This window comes from Heptranchias perlo, chromosome 12 (assembly GCF_035084215.1).
Source record: "Heptranchias perlo isolate sHepPer1 chromosome 12, sHepPer1.hap1, whole genome shotgun sequence".
Taxonomy (NCBI): domain Eukaryota; kingdom Metazoa; phylum Chordata; class Chondrichthyes; order Hexanchiformes; family Hexanchidae; genus Heptranchias; species Heptranchias perlo.
Genome location: NC_090336.1, coordinates 15,899,335 through 15,915,214, shown reverse-complemented (window position 1 = coordinate 15,915,214; position 15,880 = coordinate 15,899,335). Strand labels below are relative to the sequence as shown.

Here is a 15,880-nt window from a genome sequence, read left to right as displayed (position 1 = left end):
GATTGGGTTGGTCACCTGCCCCTTGTCCCACCGCCGTGAAAACCGGAAGTGGGCGGGTTGGAGGCAGGTTTTAGATTTTTAAAATTTTTACTGGCCCCCCTGCCCCCAACCCACCCGTTTTTCCCATTTAAAATCATGCCCATGCAGTTGCCCTACATTTTGCAAGGGTTGGGCTGAGCCTATAACAAACAGCCTGCCCACAAAAGGTGCACTGAGCTACGGTTTGTTACCTCCTGCTATGCAGTGTCGATGGAAAAAACACACCAACAACTCTGCTTTCACCAGCGACAATTGAACAGTGATGTCTCTACAAGCAAGGTACTTTCTTATTGGGCAATATTTACTTCCACTAAATGCTGATACGTGATTAAAAAAAAAGATTTGCTTTGTTAAAATAGGCTCTTCATTTCAGTCTATCTATGAAAACACAACCAGGTTATGTGTTTTGGATTCCATGTGTACAGCAATCCTAGATTTATTCTGACTGAAAATGTTTTAATGAAAATGTTGTCCTCCCCTGCCGTTAGCCCCAGTTGGGACCATCCTATCCACTGGGGAATCGGCTTGCTGAGTTATCTGGTGCCAAGTGGAAGGAATCCCGTGAGGCCCATCTATCCAGAGAACAGAAGATTTTTCCAGTTTCCCAGTATCAGCACGGATTTTGGCACTCAGTGTCAAACATGTAACCACTTGATTCCAAACACACCCCACTTAACTATGATTTTGGATGGAGAGGGAACATTACGTGGTCTTTTCGGGATCAAAGTACTTCCAAGATGACACACCTGATGATGGCAGTCAGATCCAAGCCAACCCTCTGTGGCAGACTCAGATAGCTGATAGACTCCGGGGGACTATTGATGATTAACCCTGGCTAACTAGCAGAACCTGGAATGGTAGTCTTTTGGGGGGGGGGGCTGCTATTCTTCCTGCTTGACGCCAGATAACTCTGCAAGCCAATGGATGGATGGTCCTAGCTGAGCTCATGGAAGAGAGAATACCAGTGCTCTGTACATAAGAACATAAGAAATAGGAGCAGGAGTAGGCCATACGGCCCCTCAAGCCTGCTCCGCTATTCAATAAGATCATGGCTGATCTACGACCTCAACTCCACTTTCCTGCCCTATCCGCATATCCCTTGATTCCCTTAGTGTCCAAATATCTACTGATCTCAGTCTTGAATATACTCAAAGACTGAGCATCCACAACCCTCTGGGGTAGAGAATTCCAAAGAATTCACAACCCTCTGAGTGAAGAAATCTTTCCTCATTTTGGTCCTAAATGGCTGACTCCCTCATCTTGAGACTATGACCCCTAGTTCTAGACTCTCCAGCCAGTGCAGCCAACTTTTCAGCATATACCAAGCCCTCGAAGAATTTTATACCTTTCAATAAGATCATCTCTCATTCTTCTAAACTCCAGAGAATTATAAGCCCATCCTACTCAATCTCTCCTCATAGGACAACCCTCTCATTCCAGGAATCAATCGAGTGAACCTTCATTGCACCTCCTCCAAGGCACGTATATCCTTAGGCAAGGAGATCAAAACTGTACACAGTACTCCGGGTGTAGTCTCACCAGTGCCCTATATAATTGCAGCAAGACCTCCTTACTCTTATACTCCAACCCGCTTGCAATAAAGGCCAACATACCATTTGCCTTCCTATTCCTCAATCATTAGCAAAGTGATGGAAGGTGTCGTCGACAGTGCTATCAAGCGGCACTTACTCACCAATAACTTGCTCACGGATGTTTGGGTTCCGCCAGGACCACTCGGCTCCAGACATCATTACAGCCTTGGTCCAAACAGGGACAAAAGAGCTGAATTCCAGAGGTGAGGTGAGAGTGACTGCCCTTGACATCAAGGCAGCATTTGATCGAGTGTGGCATCAAGGAGCCCTAGTAAAATTGAAGTCAATGGGAATCAGGGAGAAAACTCTCAATGGCTGGAGTCATACCTAACACAACGAAGATGGTAGTGGTTGCTGGAGGCCAATCATCTCAGCTCCAGGACATCACTGCAGGAGTTCCTCAGGGCAGTGTCCTTGGCCCAACCATCTTCAGCTACTTCATCAATGACTTTCCCTCCATCATAAGGTCAGAAATGGGGATGTTCGCTGATGATTGCACAGTGTTCAGTTCCATTCGCAACCCCTCAGATAATGAAGCAGTCCGTGCCCGCATGCAACAAGACCTGGACAACATCCAGGCTTGGGCTGATACATGGCAAGTAACATTTATGCCAGGCAAATGCCAGGCAATGACCATTTCCAACAAGAGAGTGTCTAACCACCTTTCCTTGACATTCAACGGCATGACCATCACCGAATCCCCCACCATCAACATCCTGGGGTTCGCCATTGACCAGAAACTTAACTGGACCAGCCAGATAAATACTGTGGCTACAACAGCAGGTCAGAGGCTGGGTATTCTGCGACGAGTGATTCACCTCCTGACTCCCCAAAGCCTTTCCACCATCTATAAGGCATAAGTCAGGAGTGTGATGGAATATTCTCCATTTGCCTGGATGAGTGCTGCTCCAACAACACTCAAGAAGCTCAACACCATCCAGGAGAAAACAGCCCACTTGATTGGCATTCCATCCACCGCCTTAAACATTCATTCCCTCCACCACTGGCGCATCATGGGTGCAGTGTGTACCATGTATAAGATGCACTGTAGCAACTCACCAAGGCTTCTTCGACAGTACGTCCCAAACCCGCGACCTCTACCACCTAGAAGGACAAGGGTAACAGGCGCATGGAAACAACACCACCTGCACGTTCCCCTCCAAGTCACACACCATCCCGACTTGGAAATATATCGCCGTTCCTTCATCGTCGCTGGGTCAAAATCCTGGAACTCTCTATCTAACAGCACTGTGGGAGAACCTTCACCATATGGGCTGCAGCGTTTCAAGAAGGCGGCTCACCACCACCTTCTCAAGGGCAATTAGGGATGGGCAATAAATGCTGGCCTCGCCAGCGACGCCCACATCCCATGAATGAATAAAAAAAAATTATTTGCTGTACCTGCATGTTAACTTTCTGTGATTCGTATACATGGACACCCAAATCCCTCTGACTAGCAATATTTCTTAGTCTCTCACCTTTTAAAAAAATTCTGCTTTTCTATTCTTCCTACCAAAGTGGATAATTTTGCATTTCCTCACATTATACTCTATCTGCCACCTTCTCGCTCACCCAATTAACCTTTGCAGCCTCTTTGAGTCCTCCTCACAGCTTACTTTCTCACCTAGCTTTGTATCATCAGCAAACTTGGATACACTACACTTGGTACCCGCATCTAAGTCATTAATATAGATTGTAAACAGCTGAGGCCCAAGCACTGATCCCTGTGGCACTCCATTAGTTACAGCCTGCCAACCCGAAAATGACCCATTTATTCCTACTCTCTGTTTTCTGTCCGTTAACCAATCCTCAATCCATGCTAATATATTACCCCCAATCCCATGAGCCCTAAACTTGTGTAACAACCTCTTGTGTGGCACCTTATCGAATGCCTTTTGAAAATCCAAAAATACATCCACTGATTCCCCTTTACCTACTCCTGGTAGTTACAACCCGAAAAATTTCTAATAGATTTGTCAAACACAACTTTCCTTTCATAAAACCACGTTGGCTCTGCCTAATCATATTATGATTTTCTAAGTGCACTGTTACTACATCCTTAAAACAGATTCTGGCATTTTCTCTACCACTATATCAGGCTAACCAGCCTATAGTTCCCTGTTTTCTCTCCCCTCCTTTCTTGAATTGCCATGTTACATTTGCTACCTTCCAATCCACGGGGACTATTCTAGAATCTAGGGAGTTCTGGAAGATCAAAACCAATGCATCCACTATCTCTGCAGCCACCTCTTTTAAAACCCTAGGATGTAGGCCATCAGGTCCAGGGGATTTGTTGGTGGGGGGGTGGTGGCCAATGGTCCCAAGGAGCACTGGCAACTCACCTGTTGTATTGAAATGAGGCTTGAGCACTAAAATTGAATGGGCCTCCCGCCGTCATCATCGGGTGAGTGGAGCAAACACCCCGCCCAGAGGTGTGCCATATACGGAAATTGACCCTGAAGGGTTTCTGAGCGTCAGACACTTACCTGACCAAAAAAAAATAGCTTGGAGAATTGAGCCTCTTCTTGTTTTGTCCTTTCAAATGATTGAATATTTTTTGTTTTTGTTTAAGCAACAAATACTGATGACATTATCTCACGGTAGGGTGAACAGAAATGGCTTGGACGTTCCTGACTTTGAGTGTGGGGGAGCTAGACTAACATACACAGTTCATGCTGCAGCAGCCTCAGGCTTAATGGTTGTATCTGTGCTGATGCTTAAAATAATCCCTCCAGTTAACTAATAATATTATCAGCACTTGCTGGCTGAAGAGTACATAATCATAGAACCATAGAATGGTTACAGCACGGAAGGAGGCCCATCAGCCCGTCAAGTCCGTGCCGGCTCTCTGCAAGAGCAACCCAGCTAGTCCCACTCTCCCGCCCTTTCCCCGTAGCCCTGCAAATTTGTTTCCTTCAAGTACTTATCCAATTCCCTTTTGAAAGCCGCAATTGAATCTGCCTCTACCACCCCCTCGGGCAGTGCATTCCAGATCCTAACCACTCACTGTGTAAAAAAGTTTTGCCTCATGTCGTCTTTGGTTCTTTTGCCAATCACCTTAAATCTATGTCCTCTGGTTCTTGATCTTTCTGCCAATGGGAAGAATTTCTCTCTATCTACTCTGTCTGGACCCTTCATGATTTTGAATACTTCTATCAAATTTCCTCACAACCTTCTCTGCTCTAAGGAGAACAACCCCAGCTTCTCCAGTCTATTCACGTAATAATTCACCACGTGAAAGGTAAACACATATATTCGGGAAATCATGCGCATGTTCTTTTTCTTTGTTTTACGCTGTTCTCTCGTTAGAGGCTTAGCTGACCTTTCACCTCTGAGGCTGGAGTGTGAATCCAGCACAAATACTTGGAGGTGAATTTTCTTGGGACTTCTCCCACTGCACCGCCATCGGCAGAAACGACATTAACACACAAAGTTACGGCGGCAGAGCAGGAGAATCCCTGAGGAAATTCATCCCCATCTCTATCGCTAATTTTATTGTACTTCCATCATATCTTTCAGTACCGTTCTAGGATCGGGCACCATGGCTCAGCTCGTGATCAGACGATGTATTCCCGGGTGATCTTGAACCAGGTGGCAGAAGTTGGTGGAAGAGTGTTGAGAAGAGGGCACTGCTGGAATTGGGGAATTCATGGACAGAAGCCCAGATTCCACCACCCTACAGCACAGCACAGCACAGCACTCTGAAGCACCAATATGAAGCACAAGATCCATCCCACTCCTGCACATCATCCACCCAACCCAACAGGGACTGGCAGTAAGTTGAAACGGTGCCCTTTCATCTCTCATGAGACAGTAAGTAACATAAAATTGGAATCCTATTCCCAATTCCCGGTGCGTGAGTCTCCGGCACATAACTTCCCTCAAAAGTGGGATCATTTGCATTGGTTCACTCAGAGAGCAGAGAAAGATAGGAAAATGAAAAAGACCATGAGACCGTGAGGGAGCGGACCTGAGCGGGAGGCCCGGGAACCACTCCCTATAAAAGCAGCGGTGAGGGCGACGGTGGGAGTAGTGCAAGAGAGTGGACCTGAGCGGGAGGCCCGGGAACCACTCCCTATAAAAGCAGCGGTGAGGGCGACGGTGGGAGTAGCACGAGAGAGCGGACCTGAGCGGGAGGCCCGGGAACCACTCCCTATAAAAGCAGCGGTGAGGGCGACGGTGGGAGTAGCACGAGAGAGCGGACCTGAGCGGGAGGCCCGGGAACCACTCCCTATAAAAGCAGCGGTGAGGGCGACGGTGGGAGTAGCACGAGAGAGTGGACCTGAGTGGGAGGCCCGGGAACCACGCCCTATAAAACCAGCGGTGAGGGCGACGGTGGGAGTAGCACGAGAGAGCGGACCTGAGCGGGAGGCCCGGGAACCACTCCCTATAAAAGTGTGAAATCAAAAGTAAAAAAATAAAATAAAATCAAGGAGTGACGTCACATGACAACAGGTGTCTGGTTGTGAGTATTACCATTTTTTTTGCTCTCTAAGCTGGGGCAATGGTTTAAACTAAGAGCCGGGAAACTATAACTTGCTACTGCTTTATTAAGTTAATAACTTAAACTAGATAAACCAACAATAGATAAAACTAAAAATATCGAGTGAATAAAAACTTTAACTAATTAAATATATAAAACAAGGTTAGATAGGGATGGCAGGGCAGGTGGTGTGTCGTAACCGCAGCATGTGGGAGTTTGTGGAGAGCAGCGAGATCCCGAGCAACCACATCTGCAGTAAGTGTCTGCAACTCGAGGAACTTCGGCGCAGAGTTGTTGAGCTGGAGTCCGAGCTGCAGACATTGTGATGCATCAGGGAGGGGGAGAGTTATCTGGACACTTTGATCCAGGAGGCAGTCACACACCTTAGGTTAGGTAGTAGCTTAGATTAGGGACAGCAGGTATGGGGACCCAGGATGTAGTGATGGAGGAGCTTCAGCCTTTGAGCTTGTCCAACAGGTACGAGGTACTTGCTACCTGTGTGGATGAGAACAAAGATTGCAGGGAGGATGGGCAAACTGACCACGGCACGTGGCAGGAGGCCATTCAAGTGGGGAGACTAAAAAGGAATGTGGCAGTGGTAGGGGATAGTATAGTCAGGGGGCTAGACACTGTTCTCTTCAGCCGCGACTGGGAGTCCCGAAGGCTGTGTTGCCTGCCCGATGCCAGGGTTAAGGACATCTCCTCGCGGCTGGGGAATATCCTGGAGCATGAGGGGGAGGATCCAGTTGTTGTGGTCCACGAAGGAACCAAGGACATAGGTAGAACTAGGAATGAGATTCTGCTGAGGGAGTTTGAGGAGCTAGGGTCCAAATTAAAAAGCAGAACCTCAAAGGCAATAATCTCTGTATTACTACCTGCACCATGTGCAAGTTGGCATAGGGACAAACAGATCAGAGAGTTAAATGCATGGCTCAAAGAGTGGTGTTGGAGACAGGGGTTTCGATTCATGGGGCACTGGCACCAGTACTGGGAAAAGAGGGAGCTGTTCTGTTGGGACGGGCTCCGCTTAAACCAGGCTGGGACCAGTGTCCTGGCGAATGGAAGTCGGGGGGAGAGTTTTGGTAAGGGTAAATTTATAAATCTAAAGAGAAAAGTCAAGGCCATGGAGCAGTGTAGCGATTTGGGTAAAGATAAGCAGAGTGTGACAGGAAGGGACAGAGAGTTTAGCGGTAATAGTGCATCAGTTAATAAGGTCAAATCAGGGAAAAATTGTGAAAAGTTAAAATTAAAGGCACTTTATCTGAATGCACAAAGCATTTGTAACAAGATAGATGAATTAATGGCACAAATAGAGATAAATGGGTTTGATCTAGTAGCCATTACTGAGACGTGGTTGCAGGGTGACTAAGGTTGGGAACAAATATTCCAGGGTACTTGACTTTTCAAAAAGACAGACAAAATGGAAACGGAGGGGGGGACGGGAGTAGCCCTAGTAATAAAGAATGAGATAAGGACTGTAGTGAGAAAGGATCTTAGCTCAGAAGATCAGGAAATAGAATCAGTATGGGTAGAGATAAGAAATAACAAAGGGGCAGAAAACACTGGTGGGAGTAGTTTAAAGGCGCCCCAACAGTAGTTATAGTGTTGGACAAAGTATTTATCAAGAAACAAGAGGAGCTTTCACAAAGGTAATGCAACAATCATGGGGGACTTTAATCTTCATACAGACTGGGCAAATCAAATTGGCAAAGGTAGTTTGGAGGACGAGTTAATGGAATGCATTCGAGACAGTTTCCTAGAACAATACGTCGTGGAACCAACCAGGGAACAGGCAATTTTAGATCTTGTCTTGTGTAATGAGACGGGGTTAATTAGTAATCTCATGGTAAGGGATTTTCTGGATAGGAGTGATCGTAATATGATAGAATTTCACATTGAGTTCGAGAATTTTTTTAAAATTCGTTCATGGGATGTGGGCATCGCTGGTAAGGCCGGCATTTATTGCCCATCCCTAATTGCCCTTGAGATGGTGGTGGTGAGCTGCCTTCTTGAATCATTGCAGTCCGTGTGGTGAAGGTTCTCCCACAGTGCTGTTAGGAAGGGAGTTCCAGGATTTTGACCTAGCGACGCTGAAGGAACGGCGATATATTTCCAAGTCGGGATGGTGTGTGACTTGGAGGGGAACGTGCAGGTGGTGTTGTTCCCATGTACCTGCTGCTCTTGCCTTCTAGGTGGTAGAGGTCGCAGGTTTGGGAGGTGCTGTCGAAGAAGCCTTGGCGAGTTGCTGCAGTGCATCCTGTGGATAGTACACACTGCAGCCACAGTGCGCCGGTGGTGAAGGGAGTGAATGTTTAGGGTGGTGGATGGGGTGCCAATCAAGCGGGCTGCTTTGTCCTGGATGGTGTCGAGCTTCTTGAGTGTTGTTGGAGCTGCACTCATCCAGGCAAGTGGAGAGTATTCCATCACACTCCTGACTTGTGCCTTGTAGATGGTGGAAAGGCTTTGGGGAGTCAGGAGGTGAGTCACTCGCCGCAGAATACCCAGCCTCTGACCTGCTTTTGTAGCCACAGTATTTATATGGCTGGTCCAGTTAAGTTTCTGGTCAATGGTGACCCCCAGGATGTTGATGGTGGGGGATTTGGCGATGGTATTGCCGTTGAATGTCAAGGGGAGGTGGTTAGACTCTCTCTTGTTGGAGATGGTCATTGCCTGGCACTTGTCTGGTGCAAATGTTACTTGCCACTTATAAGCCCAAGCCTGGATGTTGTCCAGGTCTTGTTGCATTCGGGTTCGGACTGCTTCATTATCTGAGGGGTTGCGAATGGAACTGAACACTGTACAATCTTCAGCGAACATCCCCATTTCTGACCTTATGATGGAGGGAAGGTCATTGACGAAGCAGCTGAAGATGGTTGGGCCTAGGAAACTGCCCTGAGGAACTCCTGCAGCAATGTCCTGGGGCTGAGATGATTGGCCTCCAACAACCACTACCATCTTCCTTTGTGCTTGGTATGACTCCAGCCACTGGAGAGTTTTCCCCTTGATTCCCATTGACTTCAATTTTACTAGGGCTCCTCAGTGCCACACTCGGTCAAATGCTGCCTTGATGTCAAGGGCAGTCACTCTCACCTCACCTCTGGAATTCAGCTCTTTTGTCCATGTTTGGACCAAGGCTGTAATGAGGTCTGGAGCAGAGTGGTCCTGGCGGAACCCAAACTGAGCATCGGTGAGCAGGGTATTGGTGAGTAAGTGCTGCTTGATAGCACTGTCGACGACACCTTCCATCACTTTGCTGATGATTGAGAGTAGACTGATGGGGCGGTAATTGGCCGGATTGGATTTGTCCTGCTTTTTGTGGACAGGACATGCCTGGGCAATTTTCCACATTGTCGGGTAGATGCCAGTGTTGTAGCTGTACTGGAACTGCTTGGCTAGAGGCGCAGCTAGTTCTGGAGCACAAGTCTTCAGCACTACAGCCGGGATGTTGTCGGGGCCCATAGCCTTTGCTGTATCCAGTGCACTCAGCCGTTTCTTGATATCTCATGGAGTGAATCGAATTGGCTGAAGACTGGCTTCTGTGATGGTGGGGATATCGGGAGGAGGCTGAGATGGATCATCCACTCGGCACTTCTGGCTGAAGATGGTTGCAAACGCTTCAGCCTTGTCTTTTGCACTCATGTGCTGGACTCTGCCATCGTTGAGGATGGGGATGTTTGCAGAGCCTCCTCCTCCCGTTAGTTGTTTAATTGTCCACCACCATTCACGACTGGATGTGGCAGGACTGCAGAGCTTTGATCTGATCCGTTGGTTGTGGAATCGCTTAGCTCTATCTATAGCATGTTGCTTCCGCTGTTTAGCATGCATGTAGTCCTGAGTTGTGGCTTCACCAGGTTGGGACCTCATTTTTGGGTACGCCTGGTGCTGCTCCTGGCATGTTCTTCTACACTCCTCATTGAACCAGGGTTGATCCCCTGGCTTGTTGGTAATGGTAGAGTGAGGAATATGCCGGGCCATGAAGTTACAGATTGTGCTGGAATACAATTCTGCTGCTGCTGATGGCCCACAGTGCCTCATGGATGCCCAGTTTTGAGCTGCTAGGTCTGTTCTGAATTTATCCCATTTAGCACGGTGGTAGTGCCACACAACACATTGGATGGTGTCCTCAGTATGAAGACGGGACTTCGTCTCCATGAGGACTGTGCGGTGGTCACTCCTACCAATACTGTCATGGACAGATGCTTTTGCGACAGGTCGATTGGTGAGGACGAGGTCAAGTAAATTTTTCCCTCGTGTTGGTTCGCTCACCACCTGCCGCAGGCCCAGTCTAGCAGCTATGTCCTTTAGGACTCGGCCAGCTCGGTCAGTAGTGGTGCTACCGAGCCACTCTTGGTGATGGACATTGAAGTTCCGCACTCAGAGTACATTCTGTGCCCTTGCTACCCTCATTGCTTCCTCCATGACGTACTTAAGTCCGAAACTAGAGTTTTAAACTTAAACAAAGCCAATTACATAGGTATGAGGGGCAAGTTGGCTCAGTTAGATTGGGAAAATAGATTAAAAGATATGATGGTAGATAAGCAATGGCGAACGTTTAAAGAAATAATTCATAATTCTCAACTAATATACATTCCATTGAGGAATAAAAACTCCACGGGAAAATGATCCATCCGTAGCTAACTAAAGAATTTAAGGAGAGTATTAGATTAAAAGAAGAGGCTTATAATGTTGCCAAGAAGAGTTGTCAGCCTGAGGATTGGAAGGGTTTTAGAGACCAGCAAAGGATGACCAAAAAATTGATAAAGGGGAAGAAAATAGAATATGGAATAAATAGAAAATTGAACAAAATAGAGAGTAAACCAGCAAGAAATATAAAAACAGATTGTAAGAGCTTCTACAAGTATGTAAAAAGGAAGAGATTAGTGAAAGTAAACGTGGGTCCCTTAGAGGCAGAGAGAGGAGAAATTATAATTGAGAATAAGGAAATGGTAAAGACGTTAAACAAACATTTTGATCTGTCTTCACAGAAGAAGACACAAAAAACATACCAGAAATAGGGGGAACCAAGGGTCTAATGAGAGTCAGGATCGTAAACTAATTAATATTAGTAAAGGAAAAGTACTGGAGGAATTAATGGGACTAAATGCTGATAAATCCCCTGGACCTGATGGCCTACATCCTAGGGTTTTAAAAGAGATGGCTGCAGAGTTAGTGGATGCATTGGTTGTGACCTTCCAAAATTCCCTAGATTCCCTAGATCGGTCCCCGTGGATTGGAAGGTAGCAAATGTAACCCCGCTATTCAAGAAAGGAGGGAGAGAGAAAACAGGGAACTACAGGCCAGTTAGCCTGATATCAGTAGTCGGGAAAATGCTGGAAACTATTATTAAGGATGTGGTAACAGGGCACTTAGAAAATCATAATATGATTAAGCAGAATCTACATGGTTTTATGAAAGGGAAATCATGTTTGACAAATCTATGAGGATTTTTTGAAGATGGAACTAGCAGGGTAGATAAAGGGGAACCAGTGGATGTAGTATATTTGGATTTTCAAAATACATTTGATAAGGTGCCACACAAAAGGTTGTGAAACAAGATTAGGGCTCATGTGGTTGGGAGTAATATATTAGCAAGGACAGAGGATTGGTTAATGGACAGAAAACAGAGAGTAGGAATAAACGGGTCATTTTCGGGTTGGCAGGCTGTAACTAGTGGGGTACCGCAAGGATCACTGCTTGGGCCTCAGCTATTTAGAATCTGTATTAATGACTTTGATGAAGGGACCGAGTGTAATGTATCCAAGTTTGGTGACGATACAAAGCTAGGTGAGAAAGTAAGCTGTGAGGAGGGCGAAAGAGTCTGCAAAGTGATATAGACGTTAATTGAATGGGCAAGAAGGTGGCAGATGGAGTGCAATGTGGGGAAATGAGAAGTTATTCACCTTGGTAGGAAGAATATGAAAACAGAATATTTTTTAATTGGTGAAAAAATATTAAATGTTGGTGTTCAGAGGGATTTGGGTGTCCTTGTACACAAAACACAGAAAGTTAACATGCAGGCACAGCGAGCAATTAGGAAGGCAAATGTGCGTTGGCCTTTATTGCAAGGGGGTTGGAGTATAAGAGTAAGGAAGTATTGCTGCAATTGTACAGAGCTTTGGTGAGACCACACCTGGACTACTGAGACCAGTTTTGGTCTCCTTACCTAAGGAAGGATATACTTGCCTTAGAGGCAGTGAAAAGAAGGTTCACTAGTTTGATTCCTGGGATGAGAGGGTTGTCCTATGAGGAGAGATTGAGTAGAATGGGTCTATACTCTCTGGAGTTCAGAAGAATGAGAGCTGATCTCATTGAAACATATAAGATTCTGAGAGGGCTTGACAGGGTAAATGCTGAGATGCTGTTTCCCCTGGCTGGAGAGTCTAAAACTAGGAGTCATAGTCTCAGGATAAGGGGTTGGCCATTTAGGACTGAGATGAGGAGTAATTTCTTCATTCAGAGGGTTGTGAATCTTTCGGGTTTTCTACCCCAGAAGGCTGTGATTCTTTGGAATTCTCTACCCCAGAGGGCTGTGAATGCTCAGTCGTTGAATATATTCAAGACTGAGATCGATACATTTTTGGACTCTAAGGAAATCAAGGGATATGGGGATTGGGTGGGAAAGTGGATTTGAGAAGCAAAGATGAGCCATGATCTTATTCAATGGCGGAGCAGGCTCGAAGGACCGTATGGCCTACTCCTGCTCCTATTTCTTTATGAAATGATTAAGGTTCATTGTTGACATAATAAAGCGTTATCTCCACACTATCTCCCAGTTGACAGTGCCCAATCCTAAAATGGAACAAGGCAGAAATAAAGGCTTACTTTAAGAAAAATAATTACATAGGAATAGTATGAAAATATTTACCCTCCATTTTTCTCATTCAGCTTCTCCATGTACTGTGCCAGAACATCCACCACCTCACTCTCGCTCAGTTGCAGGTTGCCTGACACGTTACACCTGAGGTCATTCCAGTCCGACCGCAGGAGCTCAAAATCCATGGAGCTGACGCTGAACGTTCGCTGCCAGTTTATGGACTCCTCCAGCCAACCTCGCTGCAGCTCAGTGTCCTCATAACTGTAATCTGATAGTCCGTCATCAGTAACCTCAAACTGGTCTGTGTAGGTTTGCTGGGATTCACTCAGGTCATCAGTCTTCCAGTAGGGTGTCTCTTCAGCGCCATTTCCAGTGGCAGTGCCTGTTAATTTAAGCTCCTTTGTTTCTTTGTGAATTGTGGCGTCTTCCTTACCCAAACCCTCCTCACTCATAAGGTGGGCATGAGGCGTTACAGTAATGCTGTGTCTGTTCTTGTCCCCCCTATTCTGCTCCAATTTTCTGTGCAGTGCCTTCCAGTTCCTCCTCATTTTTTTAATAGTTGTCCCTCGAAAGGCATCATTGTTGGCATCCTGCGCTTCCCTCTCCTGTGAGGTGTTGCTATTTAACCAAAAAATTTTATTGGTGAGGTACAGTGTTGTTTTTTTCCCCTTTGTAATAGAAGCCAAGTTCCTCTCCTTGTTTTTGGGGCTCAAGTCTTGCAGTTCGCCATTCTTTGTGCTGGTATACAGGTACACCCCCGGAAACAACTCCTTGGCCTTCTCTGCATGCAATGTTTTTTTCCTCTTCTCTTGGGGCCTGGTCACATAGATTTTGTTCTGCAGCTTCTTGGGCTCACCGAGTCTCTTTTTTTCCAGCTTGTGGATCCCTGCATGAGCAGAGTTACTTAAAAACTGTTTGGTTTTGCTGGGAATTAGTGGAATAGAAATCTGCGGCTGCAAGTTGAACAAACTACTCTTACCAAGTTTGGATACAGCTGACTGGTTGGCTGGCTTTTTATTCAACTCTTCTGGGGTGAGCTTAGCCCAGGTTAGGGACCTGCTTTGTCTATTTTTTGGCTTGTGAAAGAGGCCCATTTCCTGACTGTTGTAGGCAACAGCGGATGGAAACACAACATCTTCCTGAGGAATGGGATCTAAGGCCTTTCTTTGCGGTTTCACCGTGTGGAGTTCCTCGGTCACGGTCCTTCTCTTGTGGCTAAATGTGTAGTCACCAAAGTCACCCATGTTGTCCACCACCGAAGGCAGAGGTCTCCTCTTGGCAGCCGCTTTGTTCTGGGCCAGGCTGCTATTTTCTCGCTCTTTAACGTTGCTCTTCTCCCACGAGAGCTGACTGTTGCTTAGTATGGATTCTGTGTCGACTCCTTCTGATTCTTCTGGGAAATCTATAAAGCCCAAATAATGGGGAGAAAAAAGGAAAGAATAATTGGTTGTAAGTAATAGAGCAGTAACACAATATAAAAGAATCTGTCTTTGAGGTTTTAAATCATGCAGCACTTTTCCATCCCATTACATCTCAAAACATTATTTCTCATCCATTTCTAAAGCTGATTTTAAGGCAGAATAAGAAACATCCTTTGAACCAGAGAATATTTTGAAATTCATGGTATTCTGTGAATACATTAAACCATTATAATTTTAATGGGGCTCGGTTACAAGGATATTGGAGATGCTTAATCTAGTGCATAAATAGAGGGGTGATGCTGTGGTATCACCATGATGCCAATTTGCTCTGCAATATTTTTCTTTTCAATTTTTGTTTCTTTTCCTTTTCTGGTGGATTTGGAGCTCTTTGAGGTGAGGGTATTTTAACTGAGGATGGAACACTTTCCATTTAGACATTTTTGCAATTTTATTTTGAGGTGCTTCACGGATGGCTGGTGTGGGAATTGCAAATGTCACTCTGGTGCAAGTCTTTTGAGGTTAAATCTAATTCTCTCTGCTTTCAAGAGTAGACCAAAGAAACGTTTCCAGCACTCCCTGTTTTTATTCCTACTTTAGCCAGATAAGTACATGAGGGAGAAAGGAATAGAAGGATATGTGGATAGGGTGAGATGAAGTAAGGTGGGAGGAGGCTCGTGTGGAGCATAAACAGCGGCATGGACCAGTTGGGCCGAATGGCCTGTTTCCGTGCTGTGAATTCTGTGTAATTCTATGTTACAGGACTGACTGGCTGGCATTCTTACCCTCTGGGTTATCGAACAAGAATGGCTTGTTCTCCTCCTCGTCCATCTTCATGTACTTGTAGAATCCAAACCTGTCAGGAGAGAAAAGATAGAAATTTCAAACAAAACTGAGGCCAACACCATGGTCACATCAACTTCATGGACTGAGTTACAAAGCTTCAGTGGCTTGTGATGGATATTCAATTGTAGAAAATATATATTTAAGGAACTGATCCCAACGGTACACGGTATCAATATAACTGTTATATTATGGGTAAGTATGAAAGGAGGCTTGATTAGGAGAGAAATATTCCAATTTACTCTCCTATCTCTCCCCAATATACCCATATAGCTTCCTTTAGTCTCAGCACCTTCCATTATCCTGTGTCAGAGCTGCTATTATGATGTTGAGAGAATCACAGACAGTGACAGGAAATAAATTCATCCACCATGTTTCAAAAATTAAATACTTGCACCCATAATCTAATCAGCTAGCTCGACACCGCCGATTATTAGTGAGAAGGCTATAATGCAAACCATATGCAAGTGGGAAAACGAGAGGTGTGCGAACATATTTAATCATCACACTGTCCCAAAGTGAAAATCTCATATGCATTTAACTGATTGCAAAGTTTAACCTGCACAGTCTTAATCTGTGGAAATGTTTAATTAGGTTCGGAGTCCTCTTCTCCCACTTAGGGGTTTTAAGTGAAAGTTAGACTTTGGTGGCACGTTGTTAAAATAATTGTGTGCTGTGAGACCCTCAATGT

At 45.6% G+C, this 15,880-nt stretch overlaps 1 protein-coding gene across 2 annotated transcripts in view; it reads right to left on the bottom strand.

The window, feature by feature from the left end:
* The window catches only part of b4galnt4a (beta-1,4-N-acetyl-galactosaminyl transferase 4a), a 659,811-nt gene that overhangs the window by 62,471 nt on the left and 581,460 nt on the right, over positions 1-15,880 (bottom strand). For both annotated transcript variants that reach the window (XM_067993694.1, XM_067993695.1), the window contains exons 13-14: positions 15,132-15,202; positions 12,980-14,330 (exon numbers count right to left, since the gene is read on the bottom strand). In XM_067993694.1, coding sequence (XP_067849795.1) covers positions 12,980-14,330; positions 15,132-15,202 — 1,422 coding nt within the window. The remainder of the gene's footprint in view (positions 1-12,979; positions 14,331-15,131; positions 15,203-15,880) is intronic.